Source organism: Emydura macquarii, unplaced genomic scaffold (genome assembly GCF_026122565.2).
Source record: "Emydura macquarii macquarii isolate MOO-44397 ecotype Brisbane River unplaced genomic scaffold, CSIRO-AGI_Emac_v2 contig_320, whole genome shotgun sequence".
In the NCBI taxonomy this organism is placed as follows: domain Eukaryota; kingdom Metazoa; phylum Chordata; order Testudines; family Chelidae; genus Emydura; species Emydura macquarii.
This window is the reverse complement of record NW_027130457.1, coordinates 12,841,401-12,865,092: the sequence shown is the minus strand read 5'-3', so window position 1 is coordinate 12,865,092 and position 23,692 is coordinate 12,841,401. Positions and strand designations below refer to the sequence as shown.

At 38.9% G+C, this 23,692-nt stretch overlaps 1 protein-coding gene across 1 annotated transcript in view; it reads left to right on the top strand.

The window, feature by feature from the left end:
* ADCY2 (adenylate cyclase 2) overlaps positions 1 to 14,233 on the top strand; it is a 363,250-nt gene extending 349,017 nt beyond the window's left edge. Inside the window, exons 21-25 of the mRNA XM_067569412.1 lie at positions 4,682 to 4,828; positions 5,908 to 6,015; positions 8,838 to 8,952; positions 12,305 to 12,429; positions 13,413 to 14,233. Coding sequence (XP_067425513.1) covers positions 4,682 to 4,828; positions 5,908 to 6,015; positions 8,838 to 8,952; positions 12,305 to 12,429; positions 13,413 to 13,565 — 648 coding nt within the window. The 3' untranslated portion in view covers positions 13,566 to 14,233. The remainder of the gene's footprint in view (positions 1 to 4,681; positions 4,829 to 5,907; positions 6,016 to 8,837; positions 8,953 to 12,304; positions 12,430 to 13,412) is intronic.
* Positions 14,234 to 23,692: the final 9,459 nt, after the last annotated feature.

Genomic DNA, 23,692 nt, shown 5'->3' with positions numbered 1-23,692 from the left:
CTGCCCCATTAGGAGGGGTGAAAAGAAAAAGAGCAAGTGCCATGGCCCTACCACAGACAGTGCAAGCAGGACCTGCTTGTCCCTCTAGGATCTCTAGGATCACTCAAGTCGGCAGCTGGGCTGTGGAGCGGGGAAGGGCAGGAGGACCTGGCAGAGGAGATTGAAATTCTATAGGAGAGGGAAGGGAACTTGCTGCAAGGGAGATAACATTTAATTTTGGTGAGAGATGGAAGTCATTCATTCCCAGGCTTTGTCCTCTTCCTTCTCCCATCAGCACCTCTTTGTCCTCTGGAAGATGCTGCCTTCCACGTCCTGGAAACTTCCCTCTTTCAGAGGTGATCTCCATCTCCTTGTGCCTTGCAGATGTTGGCAACAGTGCAAGATGCTTTTCCAAGACTTTCTCCTCAGAATTGGAAGTGCAAGCTTGTTTCATAGTTTTTATTTTAAATTCAAAAATATATATTCTTTAAATCATAGTTTATTTTAATATTTGTTAAAATTATTTGGAAACCAAACTGCCCTTTCCTTTGAGTGCATTACAGATATTCGGGATGTCTGGGTGACAGACAGACAGAGAAAGCATTGCTGTCTGTTGCATTTGATTTTCACGTTCACAAGAGCTATTGTGTAATTTTTTGGAGAGTTCTGCTTTACAGAGAAATGCTTTTCCAAAGTTAAAGAAGTCTGAGTGTGAAAACCTTATTATATCAACAGGCCAAATAACTTCATTAGCTTTGAGTCCCTGGCTGAAATCCTCTCATCACCATTGTGAGGGCCATGCTTACTGCTTGGCTTTGTGTAAATCTCTCCCACTGGTGTGTTAGCCCTGGTCTACACACAAACTTATGTTGGTATACCTAAGTTGCTCAGGAGTGTGGAAAATCCACACCTCCTGAACGATGCAGTTATACCAACCCAACTACCAGTGTAGAGAGTGCTATGTCAGTGGGTGAGCTTCTCCCATCAACATAGCTACCGCCTCTCGGGGAGGTGGATTAAGTATGCCAGTGTTAGATGCCCTCCCTTCAGCATAGACAGCATCTTCACTACATGCTACAGTGGCACAGTTGCACCAGTACAGCTGCGCCACTGCAGTGCTGTAAGTGTAGACAAGCTCTTAGACATTAAAACCAAGCTTTATAGCATTTGTATGTATGTCTGAGAAACTCTAGCTGAGCTCCACCTGCACCGTCAACATGGCATAGGTGTGCACATTCCCAGTTTGTCTATCTGTTTTTCAGGGTGGGGAGAGAAGGAGGGGTGTCCCTGTTTTGACACTAGCAAGCTCATATTTATATCTATAAGTGGTACAGTCCCACTTGCAACCCTTTCTCCTTGGTTATTTGTCCTTTTTTTTTTTGGTGTACAACTAACAGTATTAGGGTGTAATGCACATTTCCTGTGTTACAGCAGCACTTCTGTGCCACTACTGCACACAATATCCTGACAATGCCTTACTCTCTCCCTTATCATTGTGCATTGCACAATTGCAGCTGTTGCTTCTGGGCAATGAACCTGCTCCACAGGAAAGACCACAAACACTCCTTCATAACAGCAATGGATATCTGGGCTTTGTGTGTGATGTCTACATGGCAGATAATCCTGCGGTGTAGCATCATAAGTATGTAGGAATTGCCATTCTGTAATGGACCAACAGTCCATCTAGTTCAGTATCCTGTCTGTGATAATGGCTAGTACCAGATGCTTCAAAGGAAGATAGAGGAAACATTGCAGTGGACAATTAGTGAATAATTTGTGCTTAGGGAAAGTCTCTTCCTAACCTCTATCAATTATTGGGTTGGTGCATGCCCTATGAGGATTTATCTCCCTTCTAAAAATATTTTTATCCTAGCTAATTAACTATGGATATAGTTATCTTAATAACTTTAACAAAAGGCTAATCCTTTTTTTGTTTTAATCCTGGTAAGTGCTTGGCCTTAACATTATCTTATGGTGGCAAGCTCTTCAAGTTTATTATTCCTTGGGTAAGGAAGTATTCCCTTTAATCAGCTGTAGTTTAAATGTGTTGCATTTTAGTTTCATTGACGACATGTCCCCTTGTTTCCATAAGATGAGAGGATAGATGCACCTGGTTTACCATCTCTAGATCATTATCTATCTCTGTAACATCTCTTCAGCATTTTACACTCAATATCCTTTTCCTGAACAGAGTCTTATAGAAACTTTACTAATACATCTGTATTCTTATTACTCAAATTCATATTCTTGTAGATTCTTCTGCATAGTTCTCATTATTCCGCAATTTTCTTCCATTAGATTCTATGTAATCTCTTAGGTGTGATGTTGCATGCCCTCTATCATACCTCTCTGACCTAGTGAGATCTCCCTGTATAGTTCATAGCCAGATACTACATTACGCTGTTGATTTTTGTCATTCCACCATGTTTCACACACACAACTCAATTGATCTTGCATTCTAAGACACATTTAATATTTACACCATGTTTAGTAAATAACTATGCTTATCTAGTGACTTCAGGGTAATTTAAGTCACTGTAGTATTTGGCCCAGTATATCTATTCCATAAATGAGCTGTTTCAATTTAAAACACTATGTAGAATCTAGTACAATAGAACTTTGCTAATTAACACTAATTAATGAGGAGGAGGTCCTTTGTGAATAAGTAAATTTTGAAAAAGAGCAAGTAGATGAACAAACACCAATTTTAAGATGCATAAATGATCACAGAATGTATTTTGTTTATTTTGATGTGTAGTTTATGCTAATATTTATAATATACTCCTAGTACATTTTATTTTTGATGCTTTAATAATAATTAAAACTTACTATTAAAACTTGCTGAGCAAAGAAAAACAGCTTTTTTGTGTGTGTTAGTTAGATTCTGATATAAATACTTTCCCCACTGTTTTTATAAAGATTATTGAATAGTTTCTCTACTATCTGCTCCCAGCCAACACAGTTTGAGCAGCCCTGTTTGGGTGGCTCAGACTATTTCACTTACAAAAGTAAACTTGAAAAATATACCAAAGCTGAAATAACGATGGCTTCCTATAACAGATGAGCCTGCCGGCATGTCTGATATCCCAGAAAAATACATTCGTTGTTGTCTATCTTGAAGAAGATATTGGTCATAAGACTTTGTGGGACTTGAGAATTTTTTGTAAAGGTTACTTGAAACCTACTTGTGTAGTGACTGTTTCCCACAGACAGTTTTGAGGAGTATTTAGCACATATTTCCTTGACTAATTTTTCATTTTACCTTGTCAGGTCACTGTTACATTATTCTGGATTTGCATAACTGACTGAAAGTAAAACTTCAGACATAGTCAGGCAGTGTTGATGATCCTAACTATAGGAGCACATCAAAGAACAATGAATTACTGAACATCATTCCAACCCTACCACCTGGCACAGCAGTGCTTTGCATGTGGCCCATTAATGTATTTAATTTTTTATCGTCAAAGCTAAAGGGGAAGCATAATAAGCTTCTGCTATAGCTCTCAGAATGCTGTAGAAATGTAACTCTTAGAACATGGACAGAAAATACAGTAATACTCAAAACCATCTAACTTCCTCAGACTGGAGACATGTTTTCCTCCTTGCTCTCATTCTCTTGTCCCTCCAGAAAGTGGGACACATCTATATTGAGATGGAAATGAAATCAGTGGGACTACTCATGTAAACAAGATGAACAGGATTTGACTTAATAACACCATTATAATCTTCCTTAAGATACATAGACTGCACAGTCTCTTTTAGGTAGTTGATTTTGGCATATTTTAAAATTTTGTATTGACCGCCATGTGTCTGAAGTCATTAGCATCAGAAGTTTTTTTTGTTTTGTTTCCTATAAGTGACTTACATTTCTCCTTTGTGTGAAAGGATGGACTTGTAGTTAAGGCATGAATGGGGACTGAGGAGAGCTGGGTTCAATTCTTGGCTGTGCCATAGACTTCCTCTGTGATCTTGGGCAAGTCACTTCAGCTCTGATCCAAAGCTCATTGAAAAAAATGGAAAGACTTCCACTAACTTCAATCAGTTTCAGTTCCAATCACTAATCTCTTTGTCTCAGTTCCCTCTCTGTAAAAAGGGGATAATAATTACTTTCTCCCATCCTTTCTCTTGTCTATTTAGATTGTAAACCATTTGGGGCATAGATTGTGTCTCTTACTATACATTTGTACACTGCCTAGAACAATGGAGGCTTGGTTTTGACTGTGTCCTCCACGAGCTACTACAATAGATATAGTTAATACTAGAAGAGATTGTTTTGTAAATCATAGGTCCAGCCCTGCAATCGGTCCCATTCAAGTCAGAGGCAGTTCTGTGCATGGAAACCTTGCAGAAATGGACCACATTTCATTAACATTATAAGATATCTTACTTATTTTTCAGTGTTTTTGTTAATGGAAAAAAAATCAAGTAACTTTAAAACATTTTGAATGTTTCTAATTTTGTACATTGAAGGTTTCTTTAACAAATATGCTTAATTTGTTTTTCAATTACCACTGTAGATTAAACAAACACTAGCAAATAAGAATAAGAAACATCAGATTGTAAGAATTTAGCTCTGTGTATCAGAACGTAGGAATCTACACCCACTAACACTCCTCTCCATCATGTCTCTTTCCTGTCTGCCATACAGTATGCTGTTGATGAATCATTTGTATTTAGAGCTTTGTTGTTTTCTTTTGGACAGGAGCTATATCATCAGTCATATGACTGCGTCTGTGTCATGTTCGCCTCTATTCCGGATTTCAAAGAATTTTACACAGAATCTGATGTAAATAAAGAAGGCTTGGAATGTCTGAGACTGCTAAATGAGATCATTGCTGACTTTGATGATGTAGGTACTACTAACAACAACTAGCATACAAATTAAACCTTGAGAATGTGCAAAACAGTGACTGAGCATGTTTGAGAGAGATTGGGAGGACAGTTTGGTAGGAAATTTGTAAGTGTCCATTTCATATGGATATTAAGACTAAGGGATTTGGGACTAAGAAATGATTTGTATATGTAATGGAGCAGATCGTACTCTGACATATATATCCTACTGCCATTGATCCACTTCAGTGAGAACCTTGCACATGTATCTGTGGGAGATGCACTCATATAAGAAACTTACAACAGTTTTTGAACTACAATGCCTAAAACTTGGTACTTAAATTTGTTTCCCTTAGAAGTAATAATTTTTCCTTACATCTGATTTGTATTAGTCTACGTTTTTCTGCCTTACCAATCATGTGGTTTTTGAGTGACTAAAAAGAATGTGAAGGTTTTAAGACCCATCATTCTTCTAAACTAAAGGCAGATGCAGACTGTGTAAGTGATGGCAGAATTTGAAGACAGTTACAGCCGTGCAACACCCTGAAGGCAGCATTTGTCCTACACACACAAACACACACACATGCATGGAGAAATTGAAATGCATGAGACTATAAACATGGAACCCTAGGTCCCATTTTTTTTTTTACAAAGTCACATACTCAGAATGCAGGAAAAGGCTTACCTGTAGGTTGATGAGACACAAGTAGGACTTTTTCTGCCTTCTGATACATGCAGATCCCATTGACTTCAAGGAATGTTGCACATGTAAAAGGCAGAATTTGGCTCATACTTAACTATTATATTCTAGATTTTCTATTATATTCTAGATTTTATACACTGAATACCTTGTCTACTGATTATAAAATACTGAAAAGTTGCTCACTGTAAGTGTGAAATGGACCATTGCATTTTAATATTATTATAAATAAGAACAAAATTCCTTGTGGAATTACATCTATCAAACTATACTCAATTTATTTCTTCTAACAAGAGGTAGATGACAGCACTGAGAATTAGGTATTGAGAATGCTATTAAGATGTTTAGCTACCAGAACTGAGAGTCTGGGTAATTGAATAACTGTTATTTCTTCACAGTTGTTGTCTAAACCAAAGTTTAGTGGAGTTGAAAAGATCAAGACCATTGGAAGCACTTACATGGCAGCTACAGGACTGAGTGCTACACCCAGCCAAGAACACAGTCAGGTACAGCAAAGACATAAACAGCTTGCTAGGTAAAAGTCGTGTTCACATGAAGTTCAAACTACATTAATAGGGGTTCAGTGTGCTGCAGAACTAGCATGGATTTTATCCTATTGGACAAGATTTTATATATTTTTATTCCCTAAATTCTTTGAGTTCCAGTGAACTATTACTCTCCATGGTGTAACATGAAAGGACTCCTTTGCATTTTCTCAGTCTAACTATGGCATTCTAATTCCAAAACCACTATGACCTATTATAGTGCAACAATTGTCAGAAGCACTTCACTAGAATTGATTTAGAGAATCTATGAAAGACTTCAGAAACTAGTATTTCATTGCATATGTTTCAAGGAAAACAACAAACAAACAATCAGCTGTTTACTTTGGGTTTGTTTACATGACCTTGCTGTTCGGACTATAGGGGTGTAAACTGAAGTGCCTACTAACATGCTTCACTGTAACTGTTCCTGGTAGACCCTGTGAGCATGAATGAAAAAGGTACCTAGTTCACATTAAATTAGTCCTGTTAGTTATTGTAAAATAAGATATCCACAGAAACTGCTAGACTTTGAGTACTTAATCCTGCATTGCAATGAGGATGGACAAGATAATCTTGACAGGTCATTTCTAGTTCTAATTTCAATGATTCCATGAACAGTCACACACACCCGTCATATTGCCTGGTCATCTGGTGGTAACAGTTTAAATTGGGATTGTAATGCAATGTGACAGAGTATATCTTTATAGCCATTCCACATTTCCCCCTTTCTGCAGTTGAGGTCATCTGAAGTGCTTTTGCTAAAACTCCCTTGAATTTGACATTTAGGGGCTGAGAGAGGAACATCCTCAGTGAGGGACACCTGATCTGCAGAGCCCCAGCCTGTTGAACTCCAGTCCATGGTGTAAAAATAATTTTTGGGAAAAGGTTTGGTTTTGCAGTGGGGCAAGAGTCTTTTACTGTGCAGTAAATATTTGCTCTCAGTGCCAGAAACTGTGCGATATGTGCACTTGTATAAACAGAAAAAGGAATTAATACCTAATTACATCATTGTGTGTTGATAGACGTAGGAAGTTATTACTAGGACTCTAAGCTTCTTGAGGAAGAGGTCATCTTTTTGTTCTGTTTGTGCAATACCTAGCACGGTGGGGCCCCGTTTGGGCCCATAAGCACCACCACATACAAGCACATTAGTAATAATACAGAAAGAATCAGTTTTCTTTTTTTTCCCCCAGCATATTACTTAATGCAAAAGTGATTGAATTTGGGCTGCATTGTGAATATGGAGATATTGCTGCCAGAAGTTTTAGAGACTTTACATAATTTTCAAAGATGGCAAGCTTAGGCTTAGTGCTATTTACACACACTCTCACACACACACACCGTTATTTATTAAGAATTTTAAATATAAAAATATTAAAAATAAGGAATCTCCAAATTAAAAATCCTTCATTATCTAGCTTATCCAAAATGCTGCAATTAATAAAGAAAGATTATTTGTATGCATAAAGTAATGTAAACTAGAAATTAAACATTCACCATGTTGTTTCAATATGTGGTCTGCCAAGAGCTGTAAATCATCCAACCACACAGAAATTCTAGCCAGTTTCAGCATAGATACTAATGCAATAAATTAAAATCGAGATAGCCAGGAAAAGCCAGTCAAAATATACCGTTTGATCCCTTGCCTAATTGTACTGCATAGTATATAATACAGTTTAGTTATACTGGGCTACGTTGTCATCTCAACCAGTTTTCAGTTCAGTTCACTAACCTACCATCCAGAGATAATAAGCACTTCGTGATCCCTGCTCATTCAGTCCTGGTCTCCTCCTGATCAGACACAAAGGGCTTGCTTCTTTCTCCTCTCTCCTGCATTATTGTAAATCAGGATTAACTCCTTTGAAATCAATGGAATAACAGCAGTTTAAGTGAGAGTAGAGATGCTCCAAACAGTTAAGTCTTATTAGACTGATTCTGAATGTTGTTTGTCACTGAATATTAATTAAATTGAAACATCTGTGGTGAATTTAAAGCAAGATCCTAGTCTTGAAGATATTGCTTTATCAATCAAGTAACCCAGCCTCTTAAAATACATTTACAATATTAATATGTCATATTTCAGATCATTTGCTGTAGCATAACTGGCATGAAGCAAATTCAGTGGCTTCTATTTGAGTAAATTGCTTTCCTTTTCTTTCATCTAATTAGAATCTTTCTGGTAAATATTTATGTATATTCTGCAAAATATTTACCTACATTCAAATTATTGTTTGTTTAGCAGCTTATGTTCTTACTTAAATTGCCTATTAGTAAATCAGGGAATGTAATTTTTATGCTCTGAATACAACAGACTGCTGCAGTCATTACATTGAAACTGTGTTTGACTTGCATATATTTGATTTACTAAAACCAGCTGTACTTATAAAATTGATAGTAGAAGAAAATAAGATCAAACTCACTGTTGTTTTACAGCTCGCTTTAATATATTTTGAAGCTTGTTTGTAAGTATCTAGAGTACGAGATGATTTCATTGACACACACATGCACACACGTACACCTCACGCCATCCTATGCATACATTAAGTAAAAGACGCAATGCATTGTTATGCCATAGTTGAACTTAACTGAAGCTGAGCAGATTTAAGTTCCTACTACCAGGTATTGTCTGTCACTGGAGGTTTGTTTCTGATGCAACATACTCTTGTATTACAATATGTTGAAGATTCTGAATATTTTGTGTGTGTTCTTGCAGCAACTGATTTTACAGAACACATTTTGATGATTCTGGTTATGTGAATCCCTGTTTGCTTGTTTACATTCAGGAACCTGAACGACAGTATATGCACATAGGAACTATGGTGGAGTTTGCATTTGCTCTAGTGGCAAAACTGGATGTAATAAACAAGCATTCATTCAATGACTTCAAGTTACGAATAGGTATGTGGCACAAGAGTCTTACAAGAATACTTTGTAAGGAGAATTCAGTGTGAAATATTAATACATGAAAAAGCTAATAATACTAGCTAAGAGGACGGATAAGCAGCTTTTCCCTGTTATAAGGGAGAACAAATGGTGTTGCCATTGACTTGCACTGCAGTTGTGGCCCTAGGTGTGTCTCAAGATGGGCACCCCAAAAATGGAGGCATTCAGAAGTAAAGGCTCCTTTGAGAATGTTGGCCTTTGTGTCTGAAATGGTTTGATGGCAGCTCTTCAGTCTTTACCCTAAATATTTTTAAACATTTTTAGCTTTTAAAATTTTAATGGGAGAGGAGGCAAAAACAATCCAGGATGGGATTTTCAAAAGCACTTAAGTCATTTGGTGCTGAAAATGAAACCCACCCTGCCCAATTGTAAATAATGAAGTCTTATGTTCTATTCTCTTGTGTATTGGTTGCTCTTCATTTTAAACCGTCCTGGTATTTTTCAAGTGAAAATAGCAAAAATTTGCTGTTTTCTACAAAATGGACATTCTAATTCTCTGCATTTAAACCAGACCTACCCATCTACATACAGATGAGGGCCACATAAGTTTGCATAACTAGCAGAACTAATGTTATGTTGTCTGCTTCTCCTTTCAATTATACACTTACAATTATTGGAACATAGCAGCCTCAAACACTAAAATATTTTTAGTCAATTTGCTATATTATTTCTACCAACTGCATCTGAGGAAGTGGGGTGCAACCCATGAAAGCTTATGCCTACTGAAATTAAATTTGTTAGTCTTTAAAGTGCTACAGAACTCTCGTTGTTTTAGTCAATTCTGTTTAAGGGTATCACTTATCATTCAGTTTCTAGCTTCTTCTCCTAGAGTATCATGACATTTTACAAAATAAACGCAAGGTTGTTATCACTAAGCCAGGAAAAAGAGACAAAATGAGTTCATAACTGGCAGAAGCCCATATGTCCCAAGATTTAATTTCCTAGTAATAATGTGTGATAGTTTTTGAATCCAACATGAACTTCAGAAAGTGTGAAATGTAAGCAGTGAATAAATATTGGAAACTTATAAATCCATCCTGTAAACATGCCTGAAGTATTTGATTTCTAAGTAAACAGCAGTTAGTCACCTTTCTAGTTTTTCTTGCTGTGTAATTCCCATTTATTGTGCCTTTTGCTTGTGTTTTCATGTTTAGTTCACAGTGCCACCCAGTGGCCAGGTTTGGCATTACTCTTATATTAATTATTCATGTGCTCCTCAAAAGTCATGCCAGTTAGGGTTCAGGTGGTTTTGCCATCACCTGCAAGTTAAAAAACAAGATTGGATGTTTTTATAAAAGCTATGTTCTAAGAATTATTTCAGGAAGTTCTTTGGCCTGTGCCCTGCAGGAGTTCAGACTAGATGATCACAGTTATCCCTTCCGGCCTTGGAATCTATGAATCCTTTGGGAGTATTCTTTATAGCACTAGCCACAGGTAATAGGAACAGAAAAGCAAAGATGAAGTAAGGAAGCAATATCGTCATTGTCAGTAGTATGTGGCAGAAAAGAGCTCAGGAAAGCCAAGGGCTAAACCCACAAACTAATGGTAGCACAAACAATTAAATTGAAGCAGTGTTCATGGAGCAAAATTTTCTGAAAAACACTATTAACATGTGATTTCTAAAGTGAGTTTACTGTATATTCTATAAAAGTTGTACTCCTTTGCTTGTTAGTGGAGTTACGGGAGAGAGAAGATGTTAAATGTTGCTCAAATAACAATCAATGAGGACATAGTTAGGGTGCAATCATGGTTTCCTACTTTTTTGTGTACCACGTGCAATAGTGATGATCCTGAAATTGAGTTAAGGAGAGGATTATGTTTTTGCTGATTTTGAGTGTCCCTAGTGGTTGTTTTGTTCTGCTCTTACTAGGTAGTACACGCACTCTTATTTGTCTGTCTGCCTAAGCAATTTTAGGTATTTCTACAGAGCCAATCACAATAGTATCTCCTCCGTGCACAGTCTCACCAGATAGACCAAAAAGAATAAAAACAAATTGAGAGCAAGTATCCTCTGGCCATTCAACACCATGACCTGTTAAGCCTAAAGAGCAGTTTTTGCCTTTCCAAATTAATCTAGAGACGATCTTAAGCAAGTTATAATATTCATATATTCAGAATCTAAGGAGCCAACTGCTCAGACAAACACTTATAGCCCTCTACCTGGTATCACTTGTGAGCTGCACCTTTTCCCAGTTGTCTATATTTAACAGCTGTAACCACTTCCTCCAGTGTTAGAGAGTCCTGCAAGGCCTCTGTCATCTTCCCTCAAGAGAGGGGTGATTAATTCCTTCAAAGAACTAGTGCATCTGCTAAGTAGAGGCATGTGGATAGGAACTGTATAATTCTTTATAGAAACCCCTCAAGGGATTGTTGATACTCTTATTATTGGGGTGTCGAATTACTTTTGTTGATAGCTCTATTCCATTTTTTTAAACATGGTCCATAGGCTGAGTTATAATTGTAGGATTACACACTACTCTCAATCCTCACCCCAGTATATTTCCCACTGACGTCAAGAGCATGTTTATATGAAGATCCAGGATAGAACACGGCTCTTGTTTAGTTTTTATTTACACTAGTTAATGATAATGAAATCTATTTATCGTCCTGCTTCCATTCCCCCCCCCTTTCCATCTCAAAAATGAACTCAGGAACCAAGAATGACTGCAGGATGGAAGTGCCTACAGTCTCTTGGGTGGCTGTGTATGATCTTTTTATTCCTTCTTGCAATCTGTTAATTAGTAACGCTAATGTTTTACTACCATAATACCGTTTAAGCAGCAGATATGAATGTAGTCATGGAGATTTATTTATTATCCCAAACATTGTAGGTCACTACTATCAGCAAAAGATGGTCCTGCAAGTGAGAGCTCTTGCCTTTTCAGAGTCCATTAGTCTATTTTGTATGTCAGAAACAAAGAATGTTGTACAAGTAATTATATTTGGCAGCCATTGCTTTAACATTGAAGGTTATTCCCATTCTGTATAGAGACTCAAGGAAATTCTGGTACACCTGTTTATTTGAAGGTAGATCCTCTCTCTACAGTTGGCAATAGCAAGTTATTAAGAAACTATAACAGGAAAATGTTGTTTGTGAAATTGAGGTGGACTAACTTGGCATTTTTATTATTAATATCCTGCTGCAGTAAGTGATCAAGTATACTTGTGGCCAGACCACTTATTGCTGTACCCACTATCCAACATAGGCCAAATACCATGTTCATTTATTTTATATTTGGGCCAGATACGCTACTCACCCCTATTTGTAAATTCTGATTAACACACAGTGTCAACCAATGTTTTACAGGCATTAACCATGGACCTGTAATAGCTGGAGTAATTGGAGCTCAGAAACCGCAGTATGACATCTGGGGCAACACAGTAAATGTGGCTAGCAGAATGGACAGCACTGGTGTCTTAGATAAAATACAGGTATCTTTTTCATGATACTGTTTGACTGACTTACTCCTTCAGAAAGAGAGCATCATGTTTATAGCTTAAATTAATCAAGGAAGTGTTCTTAGTGATGAACCAGGCAGATTGTCAATATTGGGGGGGCAGTTTCCAGGCATCTGCAGCCCAAAAAGGTCAAATAGAATGGGGGCCAACAGTCACAGATGCACAGGACAGAAGGATCAGGCCCAGGAAAGGGAAAGTACAGATTTAAAAGAAATGTAGTCAATAAGAAAAAGCAGCAGTACCAAAATGACTGTCGTTGGTATGCTACAGAGACAAGGTGGGTGAGGTAATATCTTTTATTGGACCAACTTCTGCTGGTGAGAGAGACAAACTTTCGAGCCACACAGAGCTCTTCAAGTCTGGGAAAGATACTCTGAGCATCACAGCCAAAATGCAAGGTGGAACAGATTGTCTAGCATAAGTAGGTAGCACACATTCTAAGTGACCATTCAAGGTAGAGTGGCCCATTAACACGACTGCAGTCCTACGTCAAAGAGGGAGTTATTGGATTAGAGATTGTTGTAATAAGCCATAAATCCCGTGACTCTGGTCAGGCCATAGACTCAATTTGAATGATACACAGTTCTTGAAGATCAGAAATGCTTTTTGGATTGCCATAGGGTAGATGAGACAAGTGTTCTCTTTAGTGCTAATTGCGCATTTGCAGGCCCTGTGTTTTCAAACCTAAGCACAGAAGATAGATGTGGGAAAAAAAATGCCGTTAAACACCTAAATACAGATTATTTAATGGCTCACATATGGAACTCCTGAGTGACTCAGTTTAGGTGCTCAAGCTTGAAAAATGAGCCTCCAGTATCCAGGTGCCTTTTAAAGATCTTCCAAGCATCATGACAATAACATTTAAAGCATCAAGACTGACTTCTGTACTAGATGCTACATTATTCTTCTCTCTTTTTGTGCTCATCGTTTTTACAAAATATTGTATTATATTTCAGGTTACAGAGGAGACGAACAACGTCTTACAGACACTGGGGTATATGTGCACTTGCAGAGGAATAATCAATGTGAAAGGAAAAGGAGAACTCAAAACATATTTTGTACATACTGAAATGACAAGGTCCCTTTCACAAGGGAATGTGGCATCCTGAAGAATATTTGTAGGTGTCAATGATACCGTATTTTCAGGAAAGTATCACGCACTTTTTAACTCCATTTTGGCTCTTACCATGAATGTGCGTGTTATTTTCCAGTATTATGGAACTGTTATTTTAGTATGGCTGCAGAATAGTCCCATGATCCAGCAGTACGCATCTTGCTATTCTTATGTTCCAGGGCAGTTGAGTTGTGTGCTATAGGACTGGAAGACTGTACTGCAACTTGCACTGTTACTTCAAGACAAGAAAGAAGCAACAGAGATTGAGGAAGAGACTAAAAATGCAGAGGCTGATACCAAAGGGACTCAGAGGTGTTGGTGATAAACAAAACAAATCTTAAGGCAATAAAGCTAGGGGTGCGTAATATTTTCTGGTGCATGATGTTTCCTAGAAGATACGGTAGCTCCCCAATAGCTCCACTAGTCTTACATTAAAATATACAGTATTTGTAAATAAGTTGATTCTGTCCCTCCATACACAGTTTGGGTACATTGAACAGTTGTGTCTCATAGCCAGTGACATGTTGGCAGTACCTGGTTGGCATTCTTTCCTGGAGACAGTCCGAAGAACACAGGAGCAGTTTTGTACAAACATGTCAGCTGTTTTAATGCCATTGTCTTTTGTAAGGTTAATTCATTAAAGTTTGTATGTACTTTGTCTTACACTTTGTCTCTTAGTTTTGCTTCTTTCCACATGGTTCCTTTCTTTTAATACTCGTACCTCCTTTCAGCAATTGTTGTGGTGACACATTAGCACCAGCCAGAATGGTTATAACCAAAGCTCCCGATACAGTGGCAGTCAATAATGTTAGATGGCCTTGCTACTTTAAAAACACACACACACACACACAGAGTCTCATCATTATTATTAGTCCTCACCAGACCAGGCGATCTAACCTCTTTCTTAGGCTACATTCCACCCGTCTGAGTTACATAAATTACACTGACATAAGCATTCGTGCGCACAGCGTTCTGTCAGCAGGAGAGCATCTCCTGCTGACGTAGCTTATGCTGCTTGCAGAGGTGGGTTTTTTTATGCCAACAGGAGAGCTCTCTCCCATCAGCATACAGCAACTTCACCACACACGCTGCAGCAGCACAGTTGTACAGGTACAGCTGCACTGCTGCAGCACTGTACATATAGATGGCCTAAACTCTGGTTCCCATGCTGGGACAGGAGAATTGCCGCAACTGGCTGAAGACACAGAGCACAGGGGAATATGCCAGTGTCAGCCCTAGAATTCCTGCTGCTCCACACAAAATTAAATTACGGTGCTTTGTACAATATACAGGATGGGATAATTTTTTAAAATCTGAATGCCTGTTACACATTGGTGCCTGGGCTATCCCTTGTTGGTATGTTCTTAAAGCCCCTGCACTTCACAGTTCTCCTCCACACTGTAATGTCATAATTGTGAGTGGATCCACAAAATTTTCTTTTGTGGATTTCTTAATTAAGCCTGTTAAACGGAAGTGCACCAAATGTGCTGTAAAACTCAGCTGAGCTCTTTGAGGGACAGTGAAAACGATTTAAGTTTACACACTGCACGCAGATCTTTTGAAGACAATCTGCCATGCTGTATTCTTTCAAAAAACAGACTGCACTGTACATGTAGTACAGAGAGGGACTCTGGCTCTTCTTATATATTAATAGTCAGCATGCAAAAGAGCTATTGATTAATAATTGGTAATGGAAATGCACAAACAGTTTAAATGAGGGCTGATAATAGGGGTCAGATCACTATTGTGGCCTTAATCCAGTAATAGGCAATAACTTAATAGTTTTAATATTAATAATAATATTTAATATTAAAACTACCAGCTTTCGAAGCGAGAAGATTAATAGTACTTATAAAGCTAAATCAACTGGACCCCATCTAGGATGCAGCGCAAACAGTTGTCCTTTTTAATCTTTTTACACTGTTTCTAAGTTTATGTAATTATGTAATTAAAAGAAATGCTGTAAAAATAGCATTCTTTCAAAAAAAGACAATAACAAGCCAGTAGCTGAAAATAATGGAAAAAAATCATATGAAAATAAATTCATTTAACACTTCAAAGGAATAAATTGCAAGGAAAGAATGTCAATTTATGAAATATTCAAAAAAGTGTAAATGTACACTGCATCCATTAAAAGCAATATAAGAAACAAATTAAAATACATTCAAATACAGATATTGACTTCTTTTGAGGTGAACAATAATGTATTGGCTAAGGAGGCCAAAATTTACATCAGTGTACAATAAAGCTTGATGTTCATTGAAACAAAGTCAGCTGTACTGTGACATACATTCTGAATATTTTCAGAAGCAAGCTCACTCTCAGTTATGGGCATGAATTTAATTATAATAGTTTTAAATGCACAATGAATTTAATGAGCCTGCAAAAGCTATTGTTCACTTCTGATACGTCTGGAGCACAGCACTGACAGATGACCTCCGGGTTTAATTCCCAGCTGGGTCACACATTTCCTGTGTGACTTTCAGCAGCCCTCAAACTGTCTATGCTGCTGAGTCCTAATCTGTAAAGCAAGCAGTTTGAGATCCATGATGTGCTCTGATACTGTGAGGAGGACTGCAGTACAACGTAAGATAGCAAGCCATCCTAACATGAAAGGTACTGTAAGTGCATATTGTTTATTATGGTGAGCCAGAAAGGAAGCAGAGCTTTGCACATACAAACTGGTTGTCTCAGAGATACATACATAATTTTTATTTAATTCAGATAGAGTCAGAATGCATTATTAGCAGGTGTGATCCAGTTGGCAGACAGTTGAACTAGTCACTAGTATTACTGGTCTGTGAGGAGTTACACAATAGAAACGTACTGGCTCCCACACATGACTTTTGTGATAGTTATCATAGCAGAAGCAAATCCTTTAGCTGTGCTGCAACTGGTGCTAAGGGAAAGTGCATAATTGCAGCTGCAATTATAGTAGGAGCAATGCAGAAAGTGTGCATAGACACATCATGCAGCCATCAGCTTGCATACAAAAAATGGAGAATTTTGAAACTATCAGAATGCAGCTGCAGAAAAATACAGGCACAGTTGTGACATGTGGGCACAAAGGGAATTGTGTGAGCTGGCTGCAGTTGATTGTGCCCAGCACAACATGTTTTGTTGAGCCAATTTGGAGTAGGCACCCAAGAGAGACAATATTGTTATACATGTGATAATAATAACCCCAACCCAGAACAACAATAGCAGGTTGACTGAAGTTCCCCAATATTTTCTTCTATTCATATGGCACTTCTGGTGTCACTTGTCCTGTCCAAGGGACAGTAGTTGCAGTTCCTGACATCACAAGGGCATGTGCTGACAGCCAAATTTGGGGAGCAAACATCAGGACATCTTAATGAAAAAAAATTAGCTATCCCATGCTGAGTGTCAGCACGGAGGACAAATGGTGTGCAATGAGGATGGAAGCCACACTTGATAAAACATCTCCAAGAGTAGCTTGGAGTTACAACATAGGCATAAGTTTGATAACTCGTCCCATTAAAAAAAAAAGTTACATGATGTCCTTACTGTGTCTGTCCACTACTTAGTGAGTTAAGAGAAATGTTTTCCAGCTGAATCAAAGTTTTCCCAAATACTTCCATTGGCAATAAGAAAAAAGTGTCCCAGGTTCTGCCCAGAAGAAGCCATCAGTCATTCATGTCTAAGATTTCCTCTGAATGTCTCTCATCTTCTTATTGTAAATAATCTCTAAGAGGCTATCGTGTTCATACATAATATTATGTAATCTCTAGGCTTTGAATATGCTCTAAACTTGTGTGTGCCATTACAGTTATGCAGAAGGTATTTCTTGCCAACTCTAGGTCAAAGCAATCACTTCATCACAACATTTTTGATTAAATTCCTTTATGCCAGCTATGACTTACAATACACTTGTGGAAATTACAGTATCTGTCACTTTTAGTGTGTCAAGTCAAGGTTAGGTTTTTTCATATACAGTCTCACATTTTGGAAACTTGAAGCATATCAAGCACTCAATTTGTAGAATAAAAATACTCCTAGTAAAAAGCTACTCTTATGCTTTATAATTTTTTTAAAAGTCAAATAAAGTTTAGTGTTTCAATATTCTATTACTTTATAACCTTTACAAGGGGTTGACTCTGACTGAGTCAATGCAACAACAAGCAGATGAGTGTCTGAGAGTTTAGTGTACCAATTTAGCCATCAGTTTACAAACCAATGTAAATCTGTGCAACTTATAGGGTGGAGGCTGTTATCTCAATATAAAAATGTTCATAGTGGTAGAACCTAGTTTGGTAAATTTCTAAACCAATATAATTAAATGGCACAAAAACTATTGACCACTCAACAGCCAGATGCTGTCTGACATTTTGGAGTTACACACAAATGTTTGCTATGATACAGCCAAATCCTTTCCCAGCGAATAAGAAAGCAAAATTACACAGAAATTGATCGCTTGCCTGGTATTAAGGCAATAGGATTTATACCATTGTCCTTTCTGCATACTGTTGCCACTGTGAGACCAATATGGGCAGTTGTTGCTCCATTTTTCTTTCCATTGCATTTATTCTATGTATTATTCTTCTTTCCTTCTAGACTGACCCAGAATTGCTATCTCCTTTCCCCCTCCCATCCCTCCTCATCACAGCCACGTCATCCATCTCACCAGCTGGAACTAGCACTGTACAAAGCATGCATAGATAATTTGGAATACTCCTTGATGGCTCAGACCAGACCATATTCAGTACATCATAAATTTTACATCAGTAAGGTCAAAATCTTTCCATAGCAGCACTGACGCCTCACACAAATCATACTAGTTATTAGCAAGTCACAAAGATGTTAGATTTCAAAAGTAAGGGACAAGTGTGGCAGTACTTGGTGTCATGGGAGTGGGTCAAAAGCACAGAGTAAAGGATGTGGACCATGAATAGTGGGAAGTCCTGCTGTTTTCCTAGAGCTCTATGCTGGGTACAGGCTCCAAAATGAGCCAACATCTGGGCGGGCTTATATATTGTTTGATATGTGCTAAGCTCATACTTACCATCCTGGCAGTGCCCTCCTCCACACTGATGGAGCCAGTAGAGGATGAAGTGAGAAAAAACTCCAATTTGTAGATATTTGCAGTGTCACTTGTTAACTACAAAATTAGATAGGTAGTGATACAAAGTACAAGTAATTAATATTATTTAAGTGCTCTTTCCAGAGACAGATAGGATCTTATACTTTGTAAAGATCACCTTGCATCCTATTTTTGATATCTTTGTTTCATGCACTTTAAAGTACTTAAATAAAAGAAATCAGTGCCTTTTCCAATCGTCTCGCTAAAGAAAAACAAATAGCTATGCACATTTGGAAGGCAAGATAGTTAAAAGTCTCCATCTCATTTTGTATTCAGAGCCTTATGTCATGACACTCAAGTAGATATGTCAATAAAACATTTCATGCACCATGAGATTTGCTGTTAAAGTAGGTGTTTAGATTTTCCTCTGAAGAGCAATTTGTCTGTCACATGTTGCCTAAAAACATCACAAAGTCTATAGATTTCTTTGTCATTTATTTAGAAACATTTAATTTCACATTTACTTGCAGTGATTCTCCCCCTACTTTTCACCTTGATCCCAATATTTCAGCTGACTGTGCACAGGTTTGCGCACAGACAGTCAATTGCAGGGTTGGGGCTCTACTCTTTTTGATTAATAGCCCCACAGAAGTGGAGTTTGGTAACCCCGTTCATGGTGTAATGGAAAGACTTGTTTTCAAGACATTTTGAAAAAGCAGTACTTAACTCCTAAAGAATCCAGTAAGTTATCATAGTGAAAAGCTGCCCTTCCAGCTTGTCTTTAAAATTATTTGTGTGAACATCAGAAAAAATGTTTTTATAAATTTGAAATCTGCCTTAAAGATCAATTTTATCAGAATATTTGAAGTACTCTATAAACACTAAGTAATTAAGCACTGTGTCATGTCAAATAGAGCTCTAGGGTGGGGGTTTGCTGCCATTTACCAAGGTGATGCCATAGTCATGTGCTGGTCAGACCAAATCAACTATGCCTTTCCTCCCGTACCACTCCTGCTGTGTGTCCTACACAAGATCAGACAGAAGAGAGTGATGGTCATTCTGATCACCACATTCTGGCCTAGCCAGTTCTGGCTTCCCCTCCTTCTCCGCATGTCAGCACCTCCCCGGCTTCCACTGCCAATCTTCCCGGAAATCCTTCTACAACACAGTGGCAGGATCAGGCATCCCCACCCAAAGACACTTCACCTCAGAACTTGGTTTTTGGATGGCATCTTCTCTAGAGTGGGAATGTTCGTCAGCGGTACAAGACATCCTCTCAAGTAGCAGGAAAGAGTCCAGGAGAATGAGGTGGTCCTATAGGGCCAAGTGGAAGTATTTCACCTCATGGGCCCAACAAAAAGGTCTTGCTCCTGAGGACGTGAACATTCCTCTACTTTTGGATTACCTCCTGTCCCTGAAGGCATCAGAACTTGCTCTCAACTCCATCAAGGTGCACTTAGCTGCTATCAGTGCCTTTCACTCCGCTGTGGAGGGACACTGTCTTTACACATCCCTTGACTACCAGGCTTTGGAAGGGTCTCCTATGGACTTACCTGCTCCCCAATGGGACTTCAACTTTGTCCTCTCAGTGTTAACGACATCGCCATTTGAACCTCTAGCCTCCTGCTCCATCTCTCCTTTCCACAAAGGTCATCTTCCTGGTTGCTATTACTTCCGCGAGAAGGGTATGGAAACTGGGGGCCATGATGACAGATCCCCCCTTTACCATGTTCCGTAAGGACAATGTTTCCCTGTGCTTGCATCCCAATTTTCTGCCAAAGCTTGTATCCTGCTTTCATCTTAACCAACTGTGATGAGGTGGCCTCCGTGCTCCCCTGGGCCGAGCGCTTTTTCACTGTGGTAGGACACAAAATGGCCGCCCGGTACTCCCACCAGTCTCAAGATGGCGGCCGTCTCTCTTCGGACCAGTCTTCCCGCAGGTCTTCGCAGGCCGAGTAGTGCCCTTGGGACCTTGGGTTCTAGGGTTTGGGGGTAGGGGGTGTCCGAGCCCGCCCTCTCCTTCGGACACCAGCCCAGAGGCCCTGGCTGACAGCAGTGGCTGGCTGCTGCTCTAAGGAAATGCGCAAGTCTTTTCTCTGGGCTGCTTCCCTACCCTGGACCCCGTCGGGGCTAAGTGGCCACTCCACCGGGGAAGCCCCCCTGCTTTCCTCTGGCTTCTGCCACTCACTGTTCTCCTTCTCTTTCTCCTTCTCCAAAGCTCCTTCTCCTTCTCCAAAGCTCCTTCTCCAAACTCCAAAGCTCCTCCTCTTTCTCCAAACTCCAAGAGCACACTGCCTGGCTGGCAGGGAGCTCATATCTGCTCCCAGGCAGTGCTTAATGGGTCTCAGCTGGCTCTGGCCTCAGCTGACCCTAATTGGTCCCAGCTGGCTCTGGCCTCAGCTGACCCTGATTAGCCTGGAGGGAGCCTTGGGCAGCTGCTAGGGGAACAGGGCCTTGATCATTCTTGGGCTAACGTAGCGCCCTTCTACCACCCTCCGGTAGCCCCTGTCACACAACCTATACACTTACCTGCTTTCTTTCCAAAGCCTCATGTCTCAACAGAGGAATGGCATCTTCACTCCATCAACATCTTCCGGAAGGCCCTAGTCTTCTACCTGCAGAGGATGAGATCATTCAGGAAATCCCCTGGACTGTTTATTGCTTTGACAGAAAAGGTTAAATGACCCGCAATCTCCACTTAGAGGATTTCTAAGTGGGTTTTGGGGTACATTACACTCAGTTATCAGTTATCTGGACTGTCTCAACCCCAAGGAATATGAACCCACTCCACAAGAGCACAAGCATCAACTACAGCCACTCTTCATGACGTACCACTTATGGACATATGTAGGGAGACCACATGGAATTCGGTGCATACCTCCTCTTCCCATTACACATTGGTGGGAGACTGCGATGGATGCCTTGGTCACTGTGGCTGTTCTCTGTTCCATGGTCCCATCATCTTCCTCACACCCTTCTCTTGACTAGGTAATGTTTGTTAATTACCCTTAGTGGAATACAATAGTGACCATCACTCAATGAAGAAGAAGAGGTTACTGACATGTAACTGCAGGTTCTTCTAGATGTGTGGTCCCTATCTGTATTGCAATCCCTCCCTCCTTCACCTCTGCTGCAGATCTCTTGGATTTCCAGTGGAGAAGGAACTTAGATGCAGTTGGTCCACCTCACCCTTTACCACCTCAGATGAAACCAGGAGGCAGAGCAAGGGCGCATGTGCAGATCAACAGACACTACTAGTTTCAGAATCTCACCCATGGTGTACGTGTATAATCCTTAGTTGAATACAGATACGGACCATATAACTTGAAGAACCTTCAGTTACAGATAAGTAACCTCCTCTTCCAGGTTTCTCCCACCAAGAGACCAGTCATTTATCCAGGTCAATTGCATCCTAGATCTCACAAAGATAATGCTGGTAGTCAATTCTACAGTAAAACTAACTAAAGGGTTATTACCTAATACAAAGAAATGAGAGTTATTGAGAGGTTAAAACAGGTAAAATATATGTACAGGTGTCATAGTCTAATTCCAAATGGTAACAGAGATGTAGTAATCTTCCAGTTTCCCAAAAGTCTCTCAAAGCTATTCATAGTAACCCTAGCAATCTCTGTCTTCTTGTTCAGTTATTCTGCCCTGTTAGAATCCAAAGATTCCAGAGATGAAAGATCTTTTCCCGAATCTGTGAGTCTCACAGAAAACAAGTGGAGAAGGTCACCACTCACATAGGCTCTTTCTTTGATTGGTCGGGAGGGAGGAGCGCATTTAAATTCTTTGATCTCTGATCAGCACACACAATAACCACTTGGTTCCAAATGCACAAAAATTAATACTTTCCTGTTAAAGTTCTTCATTTGCATTACACAAGGCTTCTTTCTCATTTGATGGGTTATTTAGTTACAGGAGTACACACAATGTAAATGTTTGCTATTACATTATAACAGGATACAGATAAGTGAAAACAAGGCATGTAACATCCCATTAGTTCTCATGAAATGTAAAAACCAAATACACTCTTAAACATTTAACAATCACTTTGGTCTATACTAATACATAAGTGACTGGGCCTGGCTTCCAGCTATGCATTTGTAAGTGTTCAGTGAGGCCTGAGGCTTTGGCGTGAAGTGGCACCTGGTCTGCCAGCATCACAACTATGACTTGGGCTATTGCATATTTTTAAGGTAGGTGATAGGGTCCCCTCATGAAAAGAGGACACGACTGTGGATGATTGTGTGCAGAAGGGTGGTGGTGCACAGTAGTTGTAGTAATGGTAAGGGGTGAGCTTGGAGGGGTGAAGAAAGTATACTTCTTAAGATACAGTTAAGGAGGCTTAACTTTTCATTGCCTTCTTTTTGTAGATTTATGTCACACATGGTGTGTGTATAGCAACCCCGACAGATTCACAATGAAGTTTTTGTATATTAGTTTTCTGAGTTTTTTTAAATGCCTAATTAGGGATGGAAGTTAAATGGGAAGGGGAGCAGCAACCTGTGACGTGTAGAAATGTGATGAATGAATATTTTATCTGTCAGCAACTGCACATGATCCCTTCTCCATTGTAGGATAAAATCTGACAAAAAACATAGCTCCTTACTAGAGCTGGTCCAAAATAGTCCCAAGGGAACATTTTCTATTATAAAATTTATTCTATTATAAAATTTCTATTATAAAATAAAATAATATTTTCTATTATAAAATGTCAATTAGTCAAAATCAAAATATTCTGCATGAATATGACAATTTCAGTGACATTTCATTTTCTTTAAAAATCAATGTGAAGCATTCTGGTAAGCCTGACCTTATTGGAATGGTGCAGTTTTATTTTTTTTTCAAAATGCTGTTTTGAAATGTATTCATTTTATATTATTTATTATGCCATTTACAATATGAGTTACAAATAACCAAACAGAACCCACATTACCAATGGCAAGTGAGAATAGCAATTGAGTAAACGAAGTACCAATTGCCAAATTAATTAGAATTCTAATTTCCAAGTGCCAAGTAGAATACCAATCATCAAGTTTATTTTTTTATATTACATTATAATTTAAAAAATAAGTATT